This window comes from Nelusetta ayraudi, unplaced genomic scaffold (assembly GCF_046127955.1).
Source record: "Nelusetta ayraudi isolate G7.1 ecotype Tasmania unplaced genomic scaffold, CSIRO-AGI_Nayr_v1 ptg000059l, whole genome shotgun sequence".
Lineage (NCBI taxonomy): Eukaryota > Metazoa > Chordata > Actinopteri > Tetraodontiformes > Monacanthidae > Nelusetta > Nelusetta ayraudi.
In genome coordinates, this window is record NW_027466109.1 from 1,926,281 (window position 1) to 1,944,809 (window position 18,529).

At 45.1% G+C, this 18,529-nt stretch overlaps 2 protein-coding genes across 7 annotated transcripts in view; one reads left to right on the plus strand and one right to left on the minus strand.

Annotated features, from left to right (window-relative positions):
• The window catches only part of borcs8 (BLOC-1 related complex subunit 8), a 288,333-nt gene that overhangs the window by 71,489 nt on the left and 198,315 nt on the right, over positions 1-18,529 (plus strand). The gene's annotated exons all lie outside the window — the stretch shown is intronic.
• The window catches only part of sbno2b (strawberry notch homolog 2b), a 46,332-nt gene that overhangs the window by 20,348 nt on the left and 7,455 nt on the right, over positions 1-18,529 (minus strand). For 3 of the 6 annotated variants that reach the window (XM_076039393.1, XM_076039392.1, XM_076039389.1), the window contains exons 2-4: positions 14,265-14,489; positions 13,607-13,695; positions 9,685-9,808 (exon numbers count right to left, since the gene is read on the minus strand). In XM_076039393.1, the coding sequence (XP_075895508.1) occupies positions 9,685-9,808; positions 13,607-13,695; positions 14,265-14,369 (318 nt within the window). In that variant the 5' untranslated portion in view covers positions 14,370-14,489. Of the gene's footprint in view, positions 1-3,023; positions 3,517-9,684; positions 9,809-10,313; positions 10,333-13,606; positions 13,696-14,264; positions 14,490-15,026; positions 15,155-18,529 lie in introns of those variants that run through there. The other 3 variants (XM_076039391.1, XM_076039394.1, XM_076039395.1) reach the window with 3 other exon arrangements.

An 18,529-nucleotide genomic window follows, 5' to 3' on the forward strand; every position in this document is an offset into this window, starting at 1 on the left:
TTTATTCAGCCCTCGGTGACTCGCCAAGATAAAGTGAGAGGAAAACAACACATGGCCAGTATTCTGAGTTTTGGAAATGTTATTTTTAAAAGGGGTGTTATATGACTCTGCTCGGGTTTTGCATGTTCCCTCGCCCTTGTAAAGTCAAAACACTGCCGAGTCAAGCCCCCGTCCGCTGACAGGCAAGCCGCCTTCATGGTCGGCCAAGAACGAGCGCTGCCAGCCAGGAACAACTCACTGCATACGAGCTTCCTGGAATTTTCCAGTTTTTTTTTTTTCATGTGTTCTGGGAAAGAAAAGATGCCATGTCAAGTATCCCAGCTCGCAGCCGGATGACAGAGCGAACTTTGAAAAACTGCCCAGCTGGTTCAGCCCGGACCTGACACCGAGCTGACGACTAGCAAACTAACAGTGGGTTCAGCTAACAGGGGTTAGCTGAAGAAAAAAAACTACAAAAATAGACCTACCTTCCTAAAAAAAAAGAAAAAAAGAAATTAGGTTCACGAGAAAGGCATGTTGACAGATGCAAAATGACAGTTGTGGGAAAGAATACAGAGATACTGTGTGTGTTTTTGCTGTGTAATGGAGTTTGTGCTCTGGGAATGTAACCCACAAAGAGTCGCAGTGAGGACTCGCGCTAGCTGACATGACTCAGGGAGGAAGGGCTGGATTTCTTGTGAAAAATTGGAAAACTGACTCACATCGCCTCGAATCATTAGTAAGGAGCTGATACATGTGCGAGCCAGAGGGAGAGGCATGTGGACCTGAAGAAGGCACTGACACAAGACGTCACTGCGTGGTGGAGAAGTTTCAACATAGCAGCGCTCTTGCAACAGGAGCAGTCACGGTCAAGTGCAACTCAGGCCTCAAGAATAACAACGGTCGCTAACAAAGTGTGGATTTATAATATATACAATATATCAGGTTAAATTTTAATGCATTGGATCCCCTCCCTCACCCCCACTGTGTCCTTCAAAGACAAAAGATTTTACCCCAAACACAGAAATTCAATCAAATCACGGTCATTTCCAATTGGATTTTCCATGACTGCACTACACTTGTACACAATGTAATAGGTAAAAATTCACTCACGTTCAAGAGATGACATGTACATCTAACATTATGTGTCAGGTCTACTGAGGCGGTGAACAATAAAGCAAAGCAACAAGCAACTGATTACATAAAACACCCAAAGAGGCGGAACAATTTTCACACGGCATCAAATTAGTGAAAAAGGAACCACATTATTACTGTTTTAAATCAAAACAATTAAACATTTCGAAGCAACCGCAGTCTAGTTGCCGCGGCCGCATGAATTTGCATCTCTGATACACTGAAGTCAAATTGGCAAAAACAAAAGACAGAGACCGACGAGTGAGTCAACGGCCTTAGGCATGTCTTCTAAACATGTGCCGCCAGCCTTCATCACTTAACCCACCCACCCCACCATGCTCTCTCATCACTTTAAAGGTTCATTCACTTCCCGTAAGCTGCACGCCTAGGTCATGCTTGAGGTTTTTAACGCAATGCCAGGAAACTGACATCATGCGCCCAACAAGAGACTGCTGAGCTGCACCCCTGGCCTTTGCAGACAGCACATTTTTTTTTTTTTCTCCATTGCTTGCTAATTTTTGTGCAGCGTTAATGCGCAGAATATGCACAGCGAAACAAATAATATGAAGAAAAGGTGACTGCGACAAGCAAAAACAATGATCCTCGCGTTCATGTGGACACCTTTCTGGAAAATGTACTTTTCTTTTAAGTTGTGGCTTTGTAAAAAAGATTGTGACAGACGCTGGCGGACACGGCAATGACGCCGTATGCCGGCAACGGTATCTGTGAGATAACCTACGATAACGTTGAAAAAAACGAAGACAACTAGCAGACAGCGATGTCCTGAGGTTGCAGGATTCTACATGACATGGTTCATTTTTTTCTGTGACAAATAAAAGCTTTTGTTGCCATGTTGTATGATCAAGCTAAGGCAACTCTGTGAAAACCGTTTTAGATAATAATGTGCATTTTCACAAACAACTTGCTCTGACGAATTTTGAATTCAATTAAAAATGCCAATGCAACGTGACGTCAAGTTGATTCGACAGATAAATGAGTCTTTTATTGAATCGACCAAACATAAAGATGGCTGACTGTTACGGGAAGAGGTGGGCAAGGCAGGTGGAAAATTCTCTGCCACTGTTATGTTCATTAATTGTGAAGCTGTAATAACATTTAGGAAGTTGACATCAACTCTATCCTGCGGTGAAGACAGTCTATAGCCTCACTCTTTGACTAACAGACCCGGTGCGACAGTAAGTCAGAGCCCCAAATAGAACTAAACCTCGTTGTCAATTTTCAGTTTTATTGAATTGAAGGTGTTGCGTAGGTACATGTAACAAAGGAATGAAGCCTGACGTTGAATTAAAGACAAGTGGGCAGGTGTTAAAACAAAGTACTGAAGATATTAGGAGTCACTCTAATGTCTTTTGTCTGACATGTGGCCGAGCCGGGACTTTGTCACCTCTGTGATGAGGAAATAAAATCAACAACGACAACAAAAGTGTTAACTGCACTGTCACAGTGGCAGTTTGTTTCCAGGAATACGTGAAAGCATGTGTTAAAAAAAAGAATTAAGCTCCATTTTAATCCAACTCAACATTCGATGGAGCGCTGTGGCCAGGAAGATGAAGAGCGGAGCCACGAGAATGTCTCCGTTCCCATCGTAATTACACAGGAAGTCGTGTGAAATTCATACAAGGAAGTTAAAAGAAAAAAATAATACAGCCATGAGTGCTCCTTGTCTTATCTGAAAACCAGCCGCAATATGAGCAATAAAACCTGTGATCTGCGAATTTGACACTCTTCAACTCAGAGCTTCCACTTCAGCGAGCCACCCTGACACTGAGCACTGACAAAGATTTGATGGAAGAAAAAAAAAAGACAGCAACTGTAACAGACAGCCACTTGACAAAGGAGTTAGTCAGCTCTGTCTGAACGGATGCAGAAGAAGCAAACAGTACTGGTACCTTGGGAAGAGGTCGTCCCAGCTGAGAGTAAAATTTAGTCCAGAACTGCATGAGCGACATGGGTCCGGACGCAGCAGCGGAGGAGGAGGGGTGGGGGGCGGGAGAGGAGGAGGCCGTACACACGCACACGCACGCTCCTGCTTCACCTGGAGTCCCTGGACGCCTCTGCCATGTGTTCGCCTCCCAGCCGACCGGTCGCGCGTCCGGCAGAAGAAAACAACAACAAAAAAAACCACAAAACAAAAAAAAACCAACAACCGCTGGATTCTCACACTTTGCCCCTTCGCGGGTTCCTCTGCGCCGGTACGCTGTGTGTGAGAGAGCTCCGAGCAAGAGGGACTCAGACGCGCGCTCACCGGCACAGAGGCTGGAGCAGCTCTACGGCACGCTTCCGGCTTCGCCAGGGCAGGACGGCCAGGTATTTGCATTGAGTCATAGTGATTGCGAACTAGTTCCCCCGGAGCTCAAAAAAAAGGGTGGTTGGAGGACGAGCGAGTGAGTGAGTGAGTGAGCGAGCGAGAGAGCGAGCGAGCGAGCGAGCAGAGGAGGAGGAGGGGAAGGGGGAGCGGAGGGGAGGGAGAGGGAGGGGAGGAAGGAGGAGCTTTCAGGAAATGATGCTTTTGTTGGTAAGTGACTAGAGTTACTGGCAGTCAGGCCCATTTTACTGTACATGGTGTAACTCAACCGCATTTGTAGTGTAAACAGTATTGCGCTCTGGACCCTGCTGCTCCTCCTCGCACCCCTACTGCTTACCGCTATGTTTAATAGGCCGCGGCCACTCTGTAATGATTATTATATTTAGAGACCTCCCCCCCCCCCCCCCCCCCCGGCTGTATTTTTTTTTTTTTTTGTATTTCTGCTCTTCTGTTCAGGCAAACTTAATGAAGCCAGTAACTGGGTCAGCGTGCAGCAAAATTAAAACAGCACTTCTTAATAGGCAGCGGACCTCCAGGTTTTTTCCTATAGGCTGCGGCTGAGGTCGGAGACGCAGGGGGCGCGGGCGGCGAGTCCGCCTGCTCGACAGGTCTTTCTGGCACTGGACGAAATTTGATTTTGTGCATGTTTACACAGGAATGCCTCATTATAAATAGACATTCCCATTACTGGAACTCGGGTTGCAATCGAAACAAAACAAAAGGAAAGGAGCAACAGGGGAAAATGTTCTGGGAATCAGACGGCCTGACAAATTTCCCAGCGATGAAAGACGGCCGTGCAGGGCTTTCCTTTTTTTTTTTTTTTTTTGGTCACGAGGGGGGGCAGAGCATCGTTTCGAGAGGCAGACTTCAAGGAGGCAAATGGGACACTTGGAAACAAAATAATGGGATTTATCCTTTGCAATGCAATAAACGGGCCTATTTTGCACACCCAGCTTCCAGGAACACATGATATCACCCCCACACCCAGCATGGCAAGGTACTGTAATGACCGTCTCTGGTGGACTAAAGGGGAGTCAGACTCTGAGAGACTGCCTGGCGTCTGGCCATGTTGTCATCCGTAGTGCGAGTGGGAATCCTCCAATTGGTGCACTCGTGCGTGTGCCCGCGCGTGCGTGTGAGAGCGAGAGAGAGAGAAAGAGAAAGGGCGAGAGGGGGAGGGATTGAATCATTGAGAAGCTTCCTTATAGAGCGTGCAAACAGATGCGACGCGTTGCATTAAAGCCTTGTGTTTTAGGATTCAGCCATGACCTCAGTTGACACAGGGTTGGGCCAGGGTTGGGTGGGTTCCATTTTTGCTAAATTGCATTGACAATTACTGTCAAATGCACCAAGTCTCAGCCTATTTGGTTTTTACGCTTGTTATTTAGTTATTCTATCATTATGCACTTGTTTACCTGCTTCTTTTTTGGGAGGGTTGCAGGTCAATAATGTGGAACCTGATTCAAAAAGTAGACCACGTACACGCCCAGTACACTCTGCACCCACTATCGCCCCTGTAATATAAATTGTTAACTCTTGCCTTGAAATCTCGGCCATGCAAGACGACAAACGTGTACAAGGAAGCTGGCGAGAAATGCCATCTGTTTATGAGGTGATTGGCAGGGCTGCAAGATAATCCTCACTGCCGGTAAACCAGAAACAATAAAAGCCCGAGCTACAGCGAAGAGTTCATCAGTTTGCATTTTATTTTAATGCAATAACGATAATTTGGGTGGCGGAACAATGGCACATGGACGCACAGGGAAACAAATTCCGACTGGCAGCCATTGATTTTCTAATTTGACACATCTGTCTCCCTCATTTGGTCCAAGCGAATCAATCATTACCCAATCCTGTGCTCATCACATGGCTACTCTGGGAGTTTCAGCTCTAACTATGTATAACAGCATAGCACAATTGCCTCATTGCTGCAGTAATGCTCAAATTAGATTCAGTTGGTTGGTTAATATGGTGCACATCAAATCAGGGGGGGAAAAAATGCATTAAAAGGCATTTAGGCAACGAGAGAGTCGGTGGCTCACAGCTCACAGCATAGGCTGAGGAAAAAAAAAAAGCACAATGTCCTGCACCGCACTGAAATACTCAGTTAAAATGTGACATACATTGTAAGTCTCACGGCTTGAGGCACAAAATAATGACTACACGCATCCTTCCTGCAGCCAGGACAGATTATGAATGCATTTATGAGTACACCGGTGCTGTAGTAAGAAAAAGAAGTGACTCAATCAAGCGCAAGCACACAAAACAAAACTGAAAAAACAGACTCAAGGCAAATGTTCCTTTTTCAGGAGCGCACTACTACGTGTGTCAGGCAGAGAAAAACCACAAGGAAACACTATGCGTATTCAGAAATGACTGTGAAAACACATGCGTACCGTGCGCACATCTTCACCCGAGGTATTCATAAATACGAGCTGAAGGAGGACCTCCCTCAATCTACACCCCTCTGGTTGTCCACATAAGATCTTCAATAGATAATCCAATTCCGGGTGTGAATTCACCCCTCTTTATTTCCACAATGATACTGGAAACACTTTTTGGCTTTAAAGCAATTTCCATTCAATTAGCTGTGGTGGTTTTTGGCTCTGCACAGTCAGTATGGGTGGTTCAGATGATAAAGTTAATTATTCAACTTATTCTTAGATAATGCAACCCTGGTCTCTATCTGGTTCTGATAATGTTGCCCCCATTGTTTTTAAATTACACCAGTTGAAGCTTCCTTTGATTCGTTCCAGTCGTTGCACATTGTTTGCTGTTGGTATCAGCGTTGGTAAAGCACTTTTTTAAAGTCCTCTTCCTCATGACGCAAGACTCGCAAGTTAGTGTTTGATGCAACTAAAATAACACCACAGAATATGCACCTAGTTTAAGACGCCTTTTTAAAACATAACTGTGATTCTCGACAAGATACAATTGCTGACTATCATCACCCACTCTGACCTCTGTCTCGGTGTGAACTCTGACCCTTGACCTCAGGCCAGAGGCCACACGCCTACTAAGTGATTTAATGCCACCTTGTGGCCACAGGTGCCCCGACATTTGCTTGCGGTTGCAAATGAGGGACTTTAAATCGCGGGGCGTCTCCATTAAATCCATGGATCGATATTTACTGGGCATCTGAGCAGAATAAAATAGATCCCTATGAAAAGTCTTGGTTCCCACTGAACATAATGGTAATCCTGCCCAGGACCTGTTGCTTTGGAACCAGTACTTATGGGGCCTATTAATTCATTTTATGTTGGTAAAATTACAATATTTTGAAAAAACACTAAGTGATAATAACCTATAAAATATTTATAAAAATATAAACATTTCAAGTACACATAAGGTTGAGCATGATGAAAACTCCCGGAAGGGGATGTTGCATTGAACTCATGAGCTCATCTCAGTATATCAACTCACAAACAGAGGTCTATATTTCCTCATACAAACTTCAGCCTTTTGTTTTCTGGTTAATAGTCCAGAGGAAAAAAAACAACTCCTGTTCACAGCTGTGCACTTCCTTGATTGTGGTCTTGACGGCGCTCCTGCCGTGGGTAAACAAACTGCAAAGATGGCTGGACAACACACACACAAAAAAAACCCTCTCTGCGACTGACGGAGACGTGCGGCTGAGGCAAACGAGAATCGCATCAGCAGCCCCGCTCTCGCGTCAGACGCCCCTGAGCTGACGCGTCACAGTTCAACAGAAGAGCCAAAAACGAGAAAAGTCAGCTTTTTCGTCGCAGAGGGATGGAATTAAAATGAAGGTCGTGGTTGGATTGCCACAGAGAGGGGAGGTGGTGTGAGAAGGGGGGGGGGGGGGCACTTGGTGTGTGTGTTGGCTGGGGAGGGGGTGGATTATTCGTGACGGCCCTGTGACTTACATTTCCTCTCCGTGTCTCACATGGCAGCAGGGAGTGTCCACAACCAGAGGAGACAGCTGAGAAAGCACAACACCGACTGACGCCTCCCACCCACAGGGGCCGCTCAAACATTCATGCTGCCCCTCAACGCCGCCGCGAGGAGCTCTGAACATTAACCCACATCGACGCGACAAGACACACACACACAAAAAAAACACGTTCCTCGCACATTCACGCGGGCACTGGCGGCCGCTTTAAGGGAAGGAAGCTGCAGCCAGACAGGCCGACACAGGCAGCTGGAAAACGAGGAAAGCCCCGCATGAATCACAAGATCCACGTAAGCAGCACACATCACACGAGAGACGTCGTGATGAGACATCCCTAATTCTTTTCTCTTTTTTTTTTTCCTTGAACATGAAAGCCGTTCACATGCACGCACTTTGATCTCGAAATACCGGCCGGAACACAGACACAGACACACACACACACAGACACAGACACACACAGACACAGACACAGACACAGACACACACACAGACACAGACACACACACACACACACACACACACACACACACACACACAGTCTATATATTATTGTAAGCACGAGATTTGTTACAGAAACATCCCACCTGTGTACACATATGGACAACAACGAGACAAGACACTGGTGTGGTGGCATTCAGAGACACAAACTTGTTAAGCTCACGCACAGGACAGCTTTTTTCCTGATAATTGCACAGAACAGCTTTTTTCCTGATAATTACAAACAGCAAATTACAAGACATTTCAAAATAACATCCGGCACATTTCAGGTCAAGGTTGATGACCTCTGTTTGAACAAGAGACATACTGCGCATGTGGAGACGTCAGAAGATCTGAAGTGGGTCATGCTGTTCAGCGGTTCATCCAACAAAGGCACAATCCTGGCAGGAAACACTTTTTCCATCACACAGACTCAACGACGCTTTGCTCAACTCTGCCCAACTGAGAAACTCCTTTCCCTGGTCGCTCACAAGGCTGTCGAATTATTGGAGAGACGGTGAGACATGAATGCTCAGCCTCAAAAATAACCTTCTTTAAACTGTCCCGGAACATAGATGATCAGCTTCTTTCAAGCCAATGAAATATGTCACTGCAATCTCATACAATTCCATCCAATGATGAGGGAGTTATAGAATGGTGTGCCGAACTGATTAAATGGGCGGACAAATCAAATATGCAAATGAGCTCATATCAGCTTCAACTTCATCGGTAATTGTAACATAGCCATCAACATGAGTGAATAGAATTTGAGTCTACGGCATCAAAGTCCTGACCCTGCACTGTTTTCCACCCTGCCTCTATGATGGAACACTAGAGAATAAAGGCTCTGTGGCGTTTAATGTCCATCTGTTTTAGAATTGGCTCTTTAATGTCCATATTTGTGGAATATTAACCACACAAAATGAAAGTCCATTCAGTGATCCGGAAAAAATGTCCAAAGACAATTGAGAGTCAAGCTGTCATATAAAATGAATTCTTTATTTCTAATGGGCTTTAAACAAGACTGTAATGCTTCACTTGTTCTCAAAATCAAAGGATTTGTTGTCAATGCTGGATAATCATGGTAAAAAGATACACAACTTAACTGCTGTTTGAGAGAAGCAGATAACCCATTAACTGTTCCGCTGTAGGGTGGGGCTGGTCACTGATTGACGGAGAGTTCGTCAGGTGCACGAGACTCGTGCATGCTAGTCAGTATCACCTGAAAATCACTGCAGCTGTGATGAACAGAACTGAAATCAACGCCGCTGCGTTTCCCAGAAGAGCTTTTACATTTGCAAGAATAGGGGCCCTCCTTGCTAAACGTGTCTGATGGAGACAGTATTCAGTTCTTTATTTAAATTTTGAGAACAAATTGCACCCAACAACAGGGTTTAGTACCAGTTTTAACACCCATGACAGCTAAAGCCTCGCTTTATTTCAACTTAATATGGAGGATGCGCCCTTCAAATTCTTGAAAGGTAATTTTTCGACTCGCTCAGAAAAAAAAAAAAAAAAACACACTTCAACGCCGAGCATAACCGGTGAAGATGCGGCGTGCACGTGCAGATGAGCCCTAATGGCGGCGTCTTATTAATGACATGCCTCGACAGGACTGGGGAAAAGGTGCAGCTGCAGTTGTCTAGACATCGCCGCCCTTTAATCAGCTGCTCTACGCTAAATTAAGCGTAGCTCAACACAAGTTAGACACAAGATGAAAGAACCTGGGGGAGGGAGGGTGCTCCCTCCCCTCCTTGAAAAGGAACCATTAGAGGAGATGAACACTTGAGGGAATGTAACCTCGGGAGCGAGGACTCCCTGAGGTGATGGGAAAAGAGTTTTAAGTGACACAAACCTGCGGGAAATCGCCATTCCTCGGGAGGTTGAGGCCGGAAAAGTCCACGCCAGAAAATCCAGAGTATATGTCCATGGGCACATCTGTAGTGGTGTTGGTAGTGCTGCTATTCAAGTGGTATTGCCTGGAAAAAAACAAAGTCAAAAGGAAAGGCTTGGGTTAAACATCTATCGGTGACTCATCGAGGCTGAAGTGTAAAAGTCTTTTTTTAAATTCAGGGCATTAACACGCGTATATAAATATCACGCAAGCCGTCAAGTTACCAGGAGCTCAGGCAGGGAAATGAAAGGGGATGCGAAAAAGCACTTAAATATATATATATATATATGCTAACTAGTCCACTAAGATCTAGAACGATGGTGCTTCAACATAAAGCGTAAATACCGGCGGCGTTCACCACTGTAAACATTATTTTTTAAAAACAAAACTTTTTGTGTCATTTACAGACTGCTTGAGAATGGAAAAGTTAGAGCCAAAGCAACTAAAGACAGAGGAGTGTCAAATTTAACTGTGAAAGACACAACGGAAGAGTCCACCCTGAGGGCGGGCAGAGGTAATGTGATTACATTTTGAATGAACCATAAGACGTAAACAGTCCAGAGGCGGCTGAGTGTCAGAACACGTCCTACCAGTGCGACGATCTCCCTTATCTGAAACCGACTGCTCCCGATTACCACCAGTCACTGTAAAAACAAAGTCAACGGCCATCCAGGCCGGCTGCGCTGCTCTACGAGCTGCTTTCTGTTTCTAGTTGAGCACAAGTCGTCAAACTGCAACGACGCGCAAACAAGCGGCGCCACACTGCGCATGAACCAAAAGCAAAACTGAGCCGCTGGTTAAAGTGAAAGTGCACACCATGTCGGGCTCAGCCGATCATGCGCCGGCGAGCGGGACCCGGGCTAAGAGGGATTGCTCAGCCAGAGCTATTTACAGGTCTTGGCTCTGAGTCCTTGACTACGAGCCACAGATCAGCGGAGCAGCGTTTGATTGCAGTCCGCGGGAGATCTGGAGGGCGAAAGGGGGCCGAGAAGTTGGTGAAGTCAGTCTGGACAGGAGTATGGCGGAGAAGTCAGTCTGGACAGGAGTATGGCGGAGAAGTCAGTCTAGACAGGAATATGGCTGCTGCACTTTTAATTTGCAAAACAAAAAGCCGACGAGATTCAAATGATGGGTTGTGTTCCTGTATTTCCTGTTCTGTTTGTGATACTTTTAGAGTAATCAATGCCCTGTAATGGTTAATTTTTCTAAAATAATCAGATGCAGCAACATGCACGTCACACAGTCGGTTACTTGCCAAATTATCAGTGTTCCTATAAAGCACAAGAGAGACAGAGAAGTGTTTTCGGCGCTCTGAGAAGCAACTTTGCCCAGACCGACTATGTCATGTGTGGATTTTGTTACATAAATCCATGAAATATACCGTCAAAATTTCAAAGCCTTCCCTAGAACCCTCAGCGGAAGGGAGGAAGAGCTAACGAATAAAACTGAAACTTTATACAAAGTTTCCGAACACAATAAAAACGGGATGAAAGGAGATTGTTCTGGTAAAGAATCCGTTTTTGCAGCTCATTTAAACGTTCTGAATTATTCACAGCGGAGTTCCCCCTTCCATCTCATTAGCCACCGTGGTCTGTCTGACAGTGATATTATTACATCTGAAGTTTTTGGCAGGCCGGGCGGCATCAGCTGCTTTCCAGCAATACAGAGCTGGTCAGCGGCTCGCAGCCAAATGCACTTATTCAGTTGCTGAGTACATGTAGCTTCCCTGCATTGAACAACCTGTAGCTGTAGACTTTGTTAGCCAGCCGTCGGCCGCTGTAAAAGTCATTAAATATTGTTATAACTCACAGACTTTTATCGTCTTTTATTTTTAGGTGTGCAAAACATGCAAACAGCAGTTGATAGTATTTTTTTTCACATTGCAAGTGTCTGTCTGACCTAAACGCATCAGTCAAACGATTAAAACAAAAGTCCAGAACGTCACAAAAAGACACAGGCATTTGGTGTCGATGCTGTGCGAGTGAAACGTAAACAGGAGCGACAAACATTTATCTAGAGCGCTGATTCCACGGAAGAAGTCCTCCTCGCCGCCGACACAAACAGGCAGGATGACACCACTATCATGCTATCAACAGTTTGTTAAACGCTGCTGGGAAAACATTAGTCTGTGCGTCTGCGTGCGCACGCGCTCATACGAAAAAAAAACACTTTAATGTCACATGTCCTCCAATATTGTTTGTGAGAGTCAACATGGATCCAACTGGAAAGAGCCCAAAACTCTGTTGCTTTGGATGATTACTTTACCAACGGTCATGTGCAACTGGAAACACAACGGGCTAAAAATAGAAACCTGAACTCTCTTCAAACTCCCGTTTCTTCGACTGCAAACAAATATGGAAAAGTCAGCAACTGCCGCTGTCGTGGTTTAACACCTTCGAAATAATTTCCGAGATCCGGTCACGTCAGGTTGACGCTGACGATCTTCTCTGCCTTTGATCTACTCACTCTTCTCGTCCTCGCGTGAACGGGGACTTGAACACACAACTGAGGGCTGTCGAATGTAACTAATGAATGTATATCCTGGCCATTGACTGCAGCAGCTGACTCAATTTACTGCGACGGCGGTGACAAAAGCAAAGACTGGGTCATGTGAAAAAGGGCCTCGCTGAGGTTTAAAGGCCTATTTCCTGTTTGCTTGCGCAAACCTTAACAATGATGCCACCAAACCAACTTAAAAAAGTACTTTTAACAAAAAAAAATGATTTTTTTGTTCAAGAACGTCTCTGCATGGTCTTAGCCTGGGAAACCATTGTTACGTTTGTCACACAAACATGTTAATATACCACAGAATAATGACATATTTGGGATATTCCATTATTGCCATCGCCACTGCTGTGACCACAAACAGATTAATCTGTATTCTGATGATTAATCTGATTCTCAAGAATTGTAGATAAGATACAAAAAAAACAAAAAAAAAAAACAAAAAAAAAAAAAACAAGCTAAAAAAAAATCACTTATTGCTCTCACGCATCTGATATTTTAAGGGGGGGGGGGTTGAGGGGGGGGATTAGCGCACAGATGGTAACTATCATGGGAACGCACGCAACCTCTGAAGCAAACATGTGAGTTGTTAAAAATAACAACAAACAGTTATCGCAGTAGGACTCTCTGAAGCCAAAAAAGAAACCTATATTACGACTAAAAGGCTGTGTGTCATCATATAATCAAACATTAAACTATAAGACGCTAGTCTCACGCCAGAAAAAGCTGCAATGTGTATGAACTGCTGCATTTGTGTGGCTTTTTTTTATTTATATAATCAATTCATTTATTCTTACTCCACTGAAAGTGTATTTTGCTGAGTCAACAGTTCAGGCGCCTGCCGAAAGCTGCTCAGACAACCGATGCTGCGGAGCGGCTCCCTGGCCCGACAATATGCTGCACGGCTTTGAAATTCACACACTCTATGATCTGAACTCCACACACACTCACCACCATGATTCAATACTGGGAATCCCTGACATCAAAGCGCTTATTCCTGGTAGAGTTTTCACTCAGACGCATCGTCCGCACAGAGCCATTTTAAGACATACAAATAAGTTGGAAGTGTGGGAAGTTGGCCACATGGGCCACACTGTTAGGCAATAACAGATGAGCTCACACAATACACCTCCAATGGGCTTGCGCAGTCCCCACAACATTAAAAAAAAAAAAACACCAAAAAAAGAGCAATACTTAGTGTGAAACGTCTGAAACCCCAGTGTGGGTTATTTTTAACCAGAAGTGTAATTTTCATTTTCTTAGTAAAGTTATTACCTGATGTAAAGCCTGCACATGGTATTATTGTAAGGCCTCAGGCACAGTGCAAGAAACAATATAAAAGGGGAAACAGATTGTGCTGATGCCGATTAAAACTTACTGGTTTCCAGATTGCATAGGGCAGTGTATGCTGTATCCAGCCGGCTGAGAGAAGGATCCCCAGGAATCAGAGGAGGTGTATAATGAGCTCTGAAAAACACAGTTTCACACAAAGGTTCAATTCAATACAGCCTCTTTAAATGGCAAAAGAAAAATGTGTGGCCCCCCTTCCAAACAACTTGTGTTTTAAACAACATGTGGGTTAATTTGACGTGAAATAAAGGCTATCGGTACCACCACACCTGAGTGCTTCGTCATGCTGTATCGTTAAAAACGAATACTTTCACAACTTAAGGAAGTCACTGGCTATTGAGAAATTCTCTGGAATCTCTGTGGTCGTGGGTTAATTTAAGCATGAATTTTGGTGAAATCTAAATGGAGGCAGTGAAGTAGTGCAAAAACCTATATTGCTGTATTTATATACATTTATATTCATATTCACGGTGTATGACAGTATTTCTGGCACATTTTCTCAGGAGAATTTAGAATAGACAGGAATGACTGCAGTAAATTGCCTTTGGAACGTCAGAGTTTACTGTCATAAGAAGTGAATATTGTACATAAGCTTTGACGTCAACATTAGCATTAACCCAGGTTCGCGCGGCTGCCCTACTGTTTGTGTAGTGACCGTGCAGGATGTCCTGAATTAAGTCGCTTACCCCCAAGTTTGGCGAGGCCACTGAGAACAAGCTGCTGTCCAGCTGTGGGCCCTCTGGATGCAGGTAGTTCTCGTCCATGGCCAGAGCTGAGCGAAGGATTGGCATCAGACCACAGCTTCACACATGACCGCCAGCTGACTTGGCAAACTCACTCCCCCAGCCACCACCCAGGTGCTCCTCAGTGTGTACGAGATCCTACTAGGAAGAGCGGAAGCTGTCCATGACCTGCGGAAAGAAGAGAATGTTGTGTTATTCTAAAAATATACACAGTGAGGTCTTAGTCTTATAAATATGCAGTTTTCATTGGTCTATACAATTCACACACATATATGTTCGGAAAACAGTCCTAAACATTAGTTGTCTTTTAAATTGCCCTGCGTGATGTCACAAAGGGCACTGCTGCTGCTCCCTGTCCAACAAAGGGAAGTTAAAACATGAGCATTTCTTTGCAGGAGGCTTTAAACACAGTATACTTTTTTTCTGGAGAACTACAGGATTATTGGATAAATAATGAAGCAAGTTTCCCTGGAGTGAGATGAAATTAAAAAAAATGAAAGCTCTGAAAATGGGTATTTCAAAGGAACAAGGCTGCGTTAAAACAGATAAAACACTAAAAGCTTTTTTTTGTCCGACTTTTTTTTTTTTTTTCAAAATCAATACCTTCCGTCCCGAAGCAAACTACACCGCCGTCACAACGCAAACAACCCCGCTCTGCATCTTATTAATAGCGAAGCACAGGCTCATATTTATTGATTGGCAGACCTCGTTAACTGGCTGTCGTCTGACGTCGCTCCGAGTTAGCCCACAGCCAATTAGGGTCACGGCAGGAGGTTGACACAAGGCAGGCAGGCAGGCAGGCAGGCAGGCAGGCCCCCAGCGACCGGCGATCAGGCTGCTGAGGTATTTGACGGCGCGTGCGGTCTGCCTTTACGGGGCCCCGACAGTAAGCAAGTCCCTCGGCGCAGACGCTCTATTTAGTGCACTTTTAAATGAGGAATGGAACAAACACTAAAGTTGTGCGAGTTCTTCTGAGTACTTCTCTCACCCGCATTTTACGGGGGAGGGGATTTGTGTGTCTTTATGGTGGAGCTCGAGCTGCCTCGTCGGATGACACATGTACCTACACACGGCGTAAGTCAGAAGAAATATACATGGCCGGAGCAGACGCCAGTTTTTAGGAGAGTCTGTTAACGCGCTTCATTAAAACGTCTCATTTTAAAACTCACAAATGTCCAGTCCAACTTGCCCCATTTAATGTTCTTTTTTTTTTTTTTCCCCCCAACAACAGAACAACATTAAAAAAAAAAAAAAAAAAAAACCCCAGAGAAGCAGCTGTAAACTATTTGTATAAAATGCAAGTCTTAATCCATGTCTAGACACATTATAAAATAAAAAAAAGTGACATCAAATTAATTACGTCCTTCAACACTGAGCAATTATGCCACAAATCAGGCCAATTTAACTGCTGAATCATCCTGATGTGTCACTGCATAGTGTCAGCAACACGCCTCGAACCCAAAACTAATCAGCCTCTTGCCGCCCCTCCCCCTTCGTCCGCTCTTTCCTAGCGTTTGTCTCCAGCGTAAAAAAACAGGCCAGACTGGATGACTGGGGACAAAGCTGAGGATATAAATCCTAATAAAGTTTATGAGGGCCCAAATAAGAGGGCCATTGTGAGTCTCAGTGTAAATACCACTGTGTGCATTTGTGTGAGAGACCTGAAACAACACATTCTCCATTAGCATAGCCAATAGCCACGAGGAGGCCATTTTGCCCCGGGCCGCCAGCGTGATGTTATCTTGGTGGAGCAGGAGCAGAAACTTGGCAGACGCTGTTGCCGAGGGCCATGTTAGCGTTGGGAAATTAGATCTTTTCTGAATGTGAAAATGTTAGTCCACACCAGGACATGGACAGACACCCAGGCAGCTTCAGAAAGAGCTAGAAAATGTATTTTGCAAGGCCACACTTTTGATTTTTTTTTTATATATATATTTTGCGACATGCAGCACTTGAGAAGGACAGGGTGTGGTCACACCTGCCAGCAAAAAATTAGCATGGATCCTGGAAGCATTTTAGAAATAAATAACTAAAGCCAGAATAGCACACTTTGCAGGTTGCAATTTCAAGGAGGGGGAGGGGGGGGGGTCGCGGTTTGACAGCAGTTGCTGAGACATCACAACAGCCTAATTAGAAAAAGGCCCGTGGATGCAGTGACCCTGCTGCAGGGGTAATCCGCCCTGGTGCAGCTTGGCATTGTTGGACAGGTAGTTAGGGCTCTGATAAGTGTAGCGTGGCTTTGCCAGGTGCAGCAATAAGAAACACGAAAATAGCCCAACCAGTTCCCCCCGTAATAGATTCGGAGACGGGCTGCCGCGCCGTCTATGGCTGCCCATTCTGTTCAACTGCCATCCCACCAGTGCTTCATCTTTTCATTTAAACTCTCACTCACCAGGGTATTGCAAAGGACACACTTGAAACATAAAAATAAAGACAAATAAAAATGAAATAAAGTGGTACGGAGAGGATGCTTAAGATGTTAAATGAGGAAAAACAATTAGCTTTACAATTGAAATATCTATACAATTTTTACACATACTCATTTGTGTGTGAGGCGCCTAACTCTGGGGTCGGCGACAACAATTAAAGATCAGGAAATGGTGACTTCAAAAGGTTACTACTGGTTTTGGCACCCCGCCCACCCATATGTGCCTCCTTAAATCTCTGTGTGTGGGCGGCCGAACTCAAAGCTCCCTTTGCAAGGCAGATTAGAAGCAATAATAGTGAAACTGGGAGGTGGACCTGTGCACCACGCGACCAAACTTTGCAGAAATGAAACTGTGGAAAAAGCCAACAGGGCTGCAGGTTGGTCAGGTGAAAAAACCAGGTTGTGTGTAAGTGTGTGTGTGTGTGTGTGTGTGTGTGTGTGTGTGCTTGCGCAAGCGTGCGTGCGTGCGCGCGAACGGCAGCCCCGGCAGTGTGCTGGAAGCCTTCAGCGATCATTCGCTGGCAGTCGGAGCACATGGTGATCACCGAGGGAAGTGTGACTTCCTTAAGCTGTTTAGTCACGATTAGCCCTCACGAGGAGCGCCACCAAAACCCGGAGCATGTGGAAGCACCTGCTGCATGGCGAGCGCTGTCATGCAAAAACGCTTTTTGGCAGAGGGTTACGGACACTGCGCCGCACGTAACAGACGAGGACTGTTCGTCTGGGCAGTACGTCATAAACCATATCAGAAGTGAGTGTATTACAGGAAGAGTGGGGAGGTTTGGGTGCGGTGAAGGGTGTGGGGGGGGGCACTGTCGCTCAGGCCTGGGACCACCCATGTGTCAGTCCCCCTCCCTCCCAAACAATTCACACGACGAGTGTGTGATCAGGTTTGCAAAACATAACAAAAGAAAACAAACCCCCCCCCCCGACGCAAGTCAAATCAAATACAGAGCTGAACGGTTGATGTATAAATTCCATGCATAATGTGAAATGTTGTACTGCACCAGTCTGAAGCACACCCTTGACATTTCCTTATTTGCCCCGGCATTGAAGTGGACGTTACATTTTTTAAATATTTTTTTTGTCTTCATTCAGTCAATTTAGAGGAAGAACATTTTCAGTTCAGTGTATTTCTGAAAAGAAAGTCTTCTTCCTCTATCTTTTAAACTGTGCACTCATTCATGTTTCTTTTTGTCACTCGTCATTTTTTTAAAGGTGAAAGTTTTGTCATAGTTTGTCCTGTTGTGAAGAAACCCCCTCAGTTTGCTGCTCTGCGTCACTGCCACATTCACCAAGCTGGCATCGAGCTGGACGGGGCGGGTGAGCTCTGGGACTTTATGATGTACTAATCAAGCTAACTAACAAATTGGTTGAGACAAAACTGAAGCAAAGATTAATAAGTGAAATAATTAATTATGTGAAAAAAAAAATCCATCATGAAAATGTCACACCGCTGCACGGCTCCTGCGCTTCTCTGACGTATCACTCCGCCGTCCACACAACTTTCCCACAAACAGCAATTATTTCATCCAATGCGCGGCGGCCCATTCATCACTGCGCACATCAGGACGGCCGGTAATCAGGTTAGAAATGATGAGGGCCCACCTGCCCCTCGCTGGAGCACCCAGTGAGCTGATTGCGATCGCCTCCACTGGCCGCATTCATTAACCGGCTGGTGAAATATTAATAAAGGGAACATGGTACTTCTCAGAGAAACACTAAGCTCTGCTGTTAAAAAAACAGCCTCAATTATTAATTGGCACCTTCCTTGACCCGA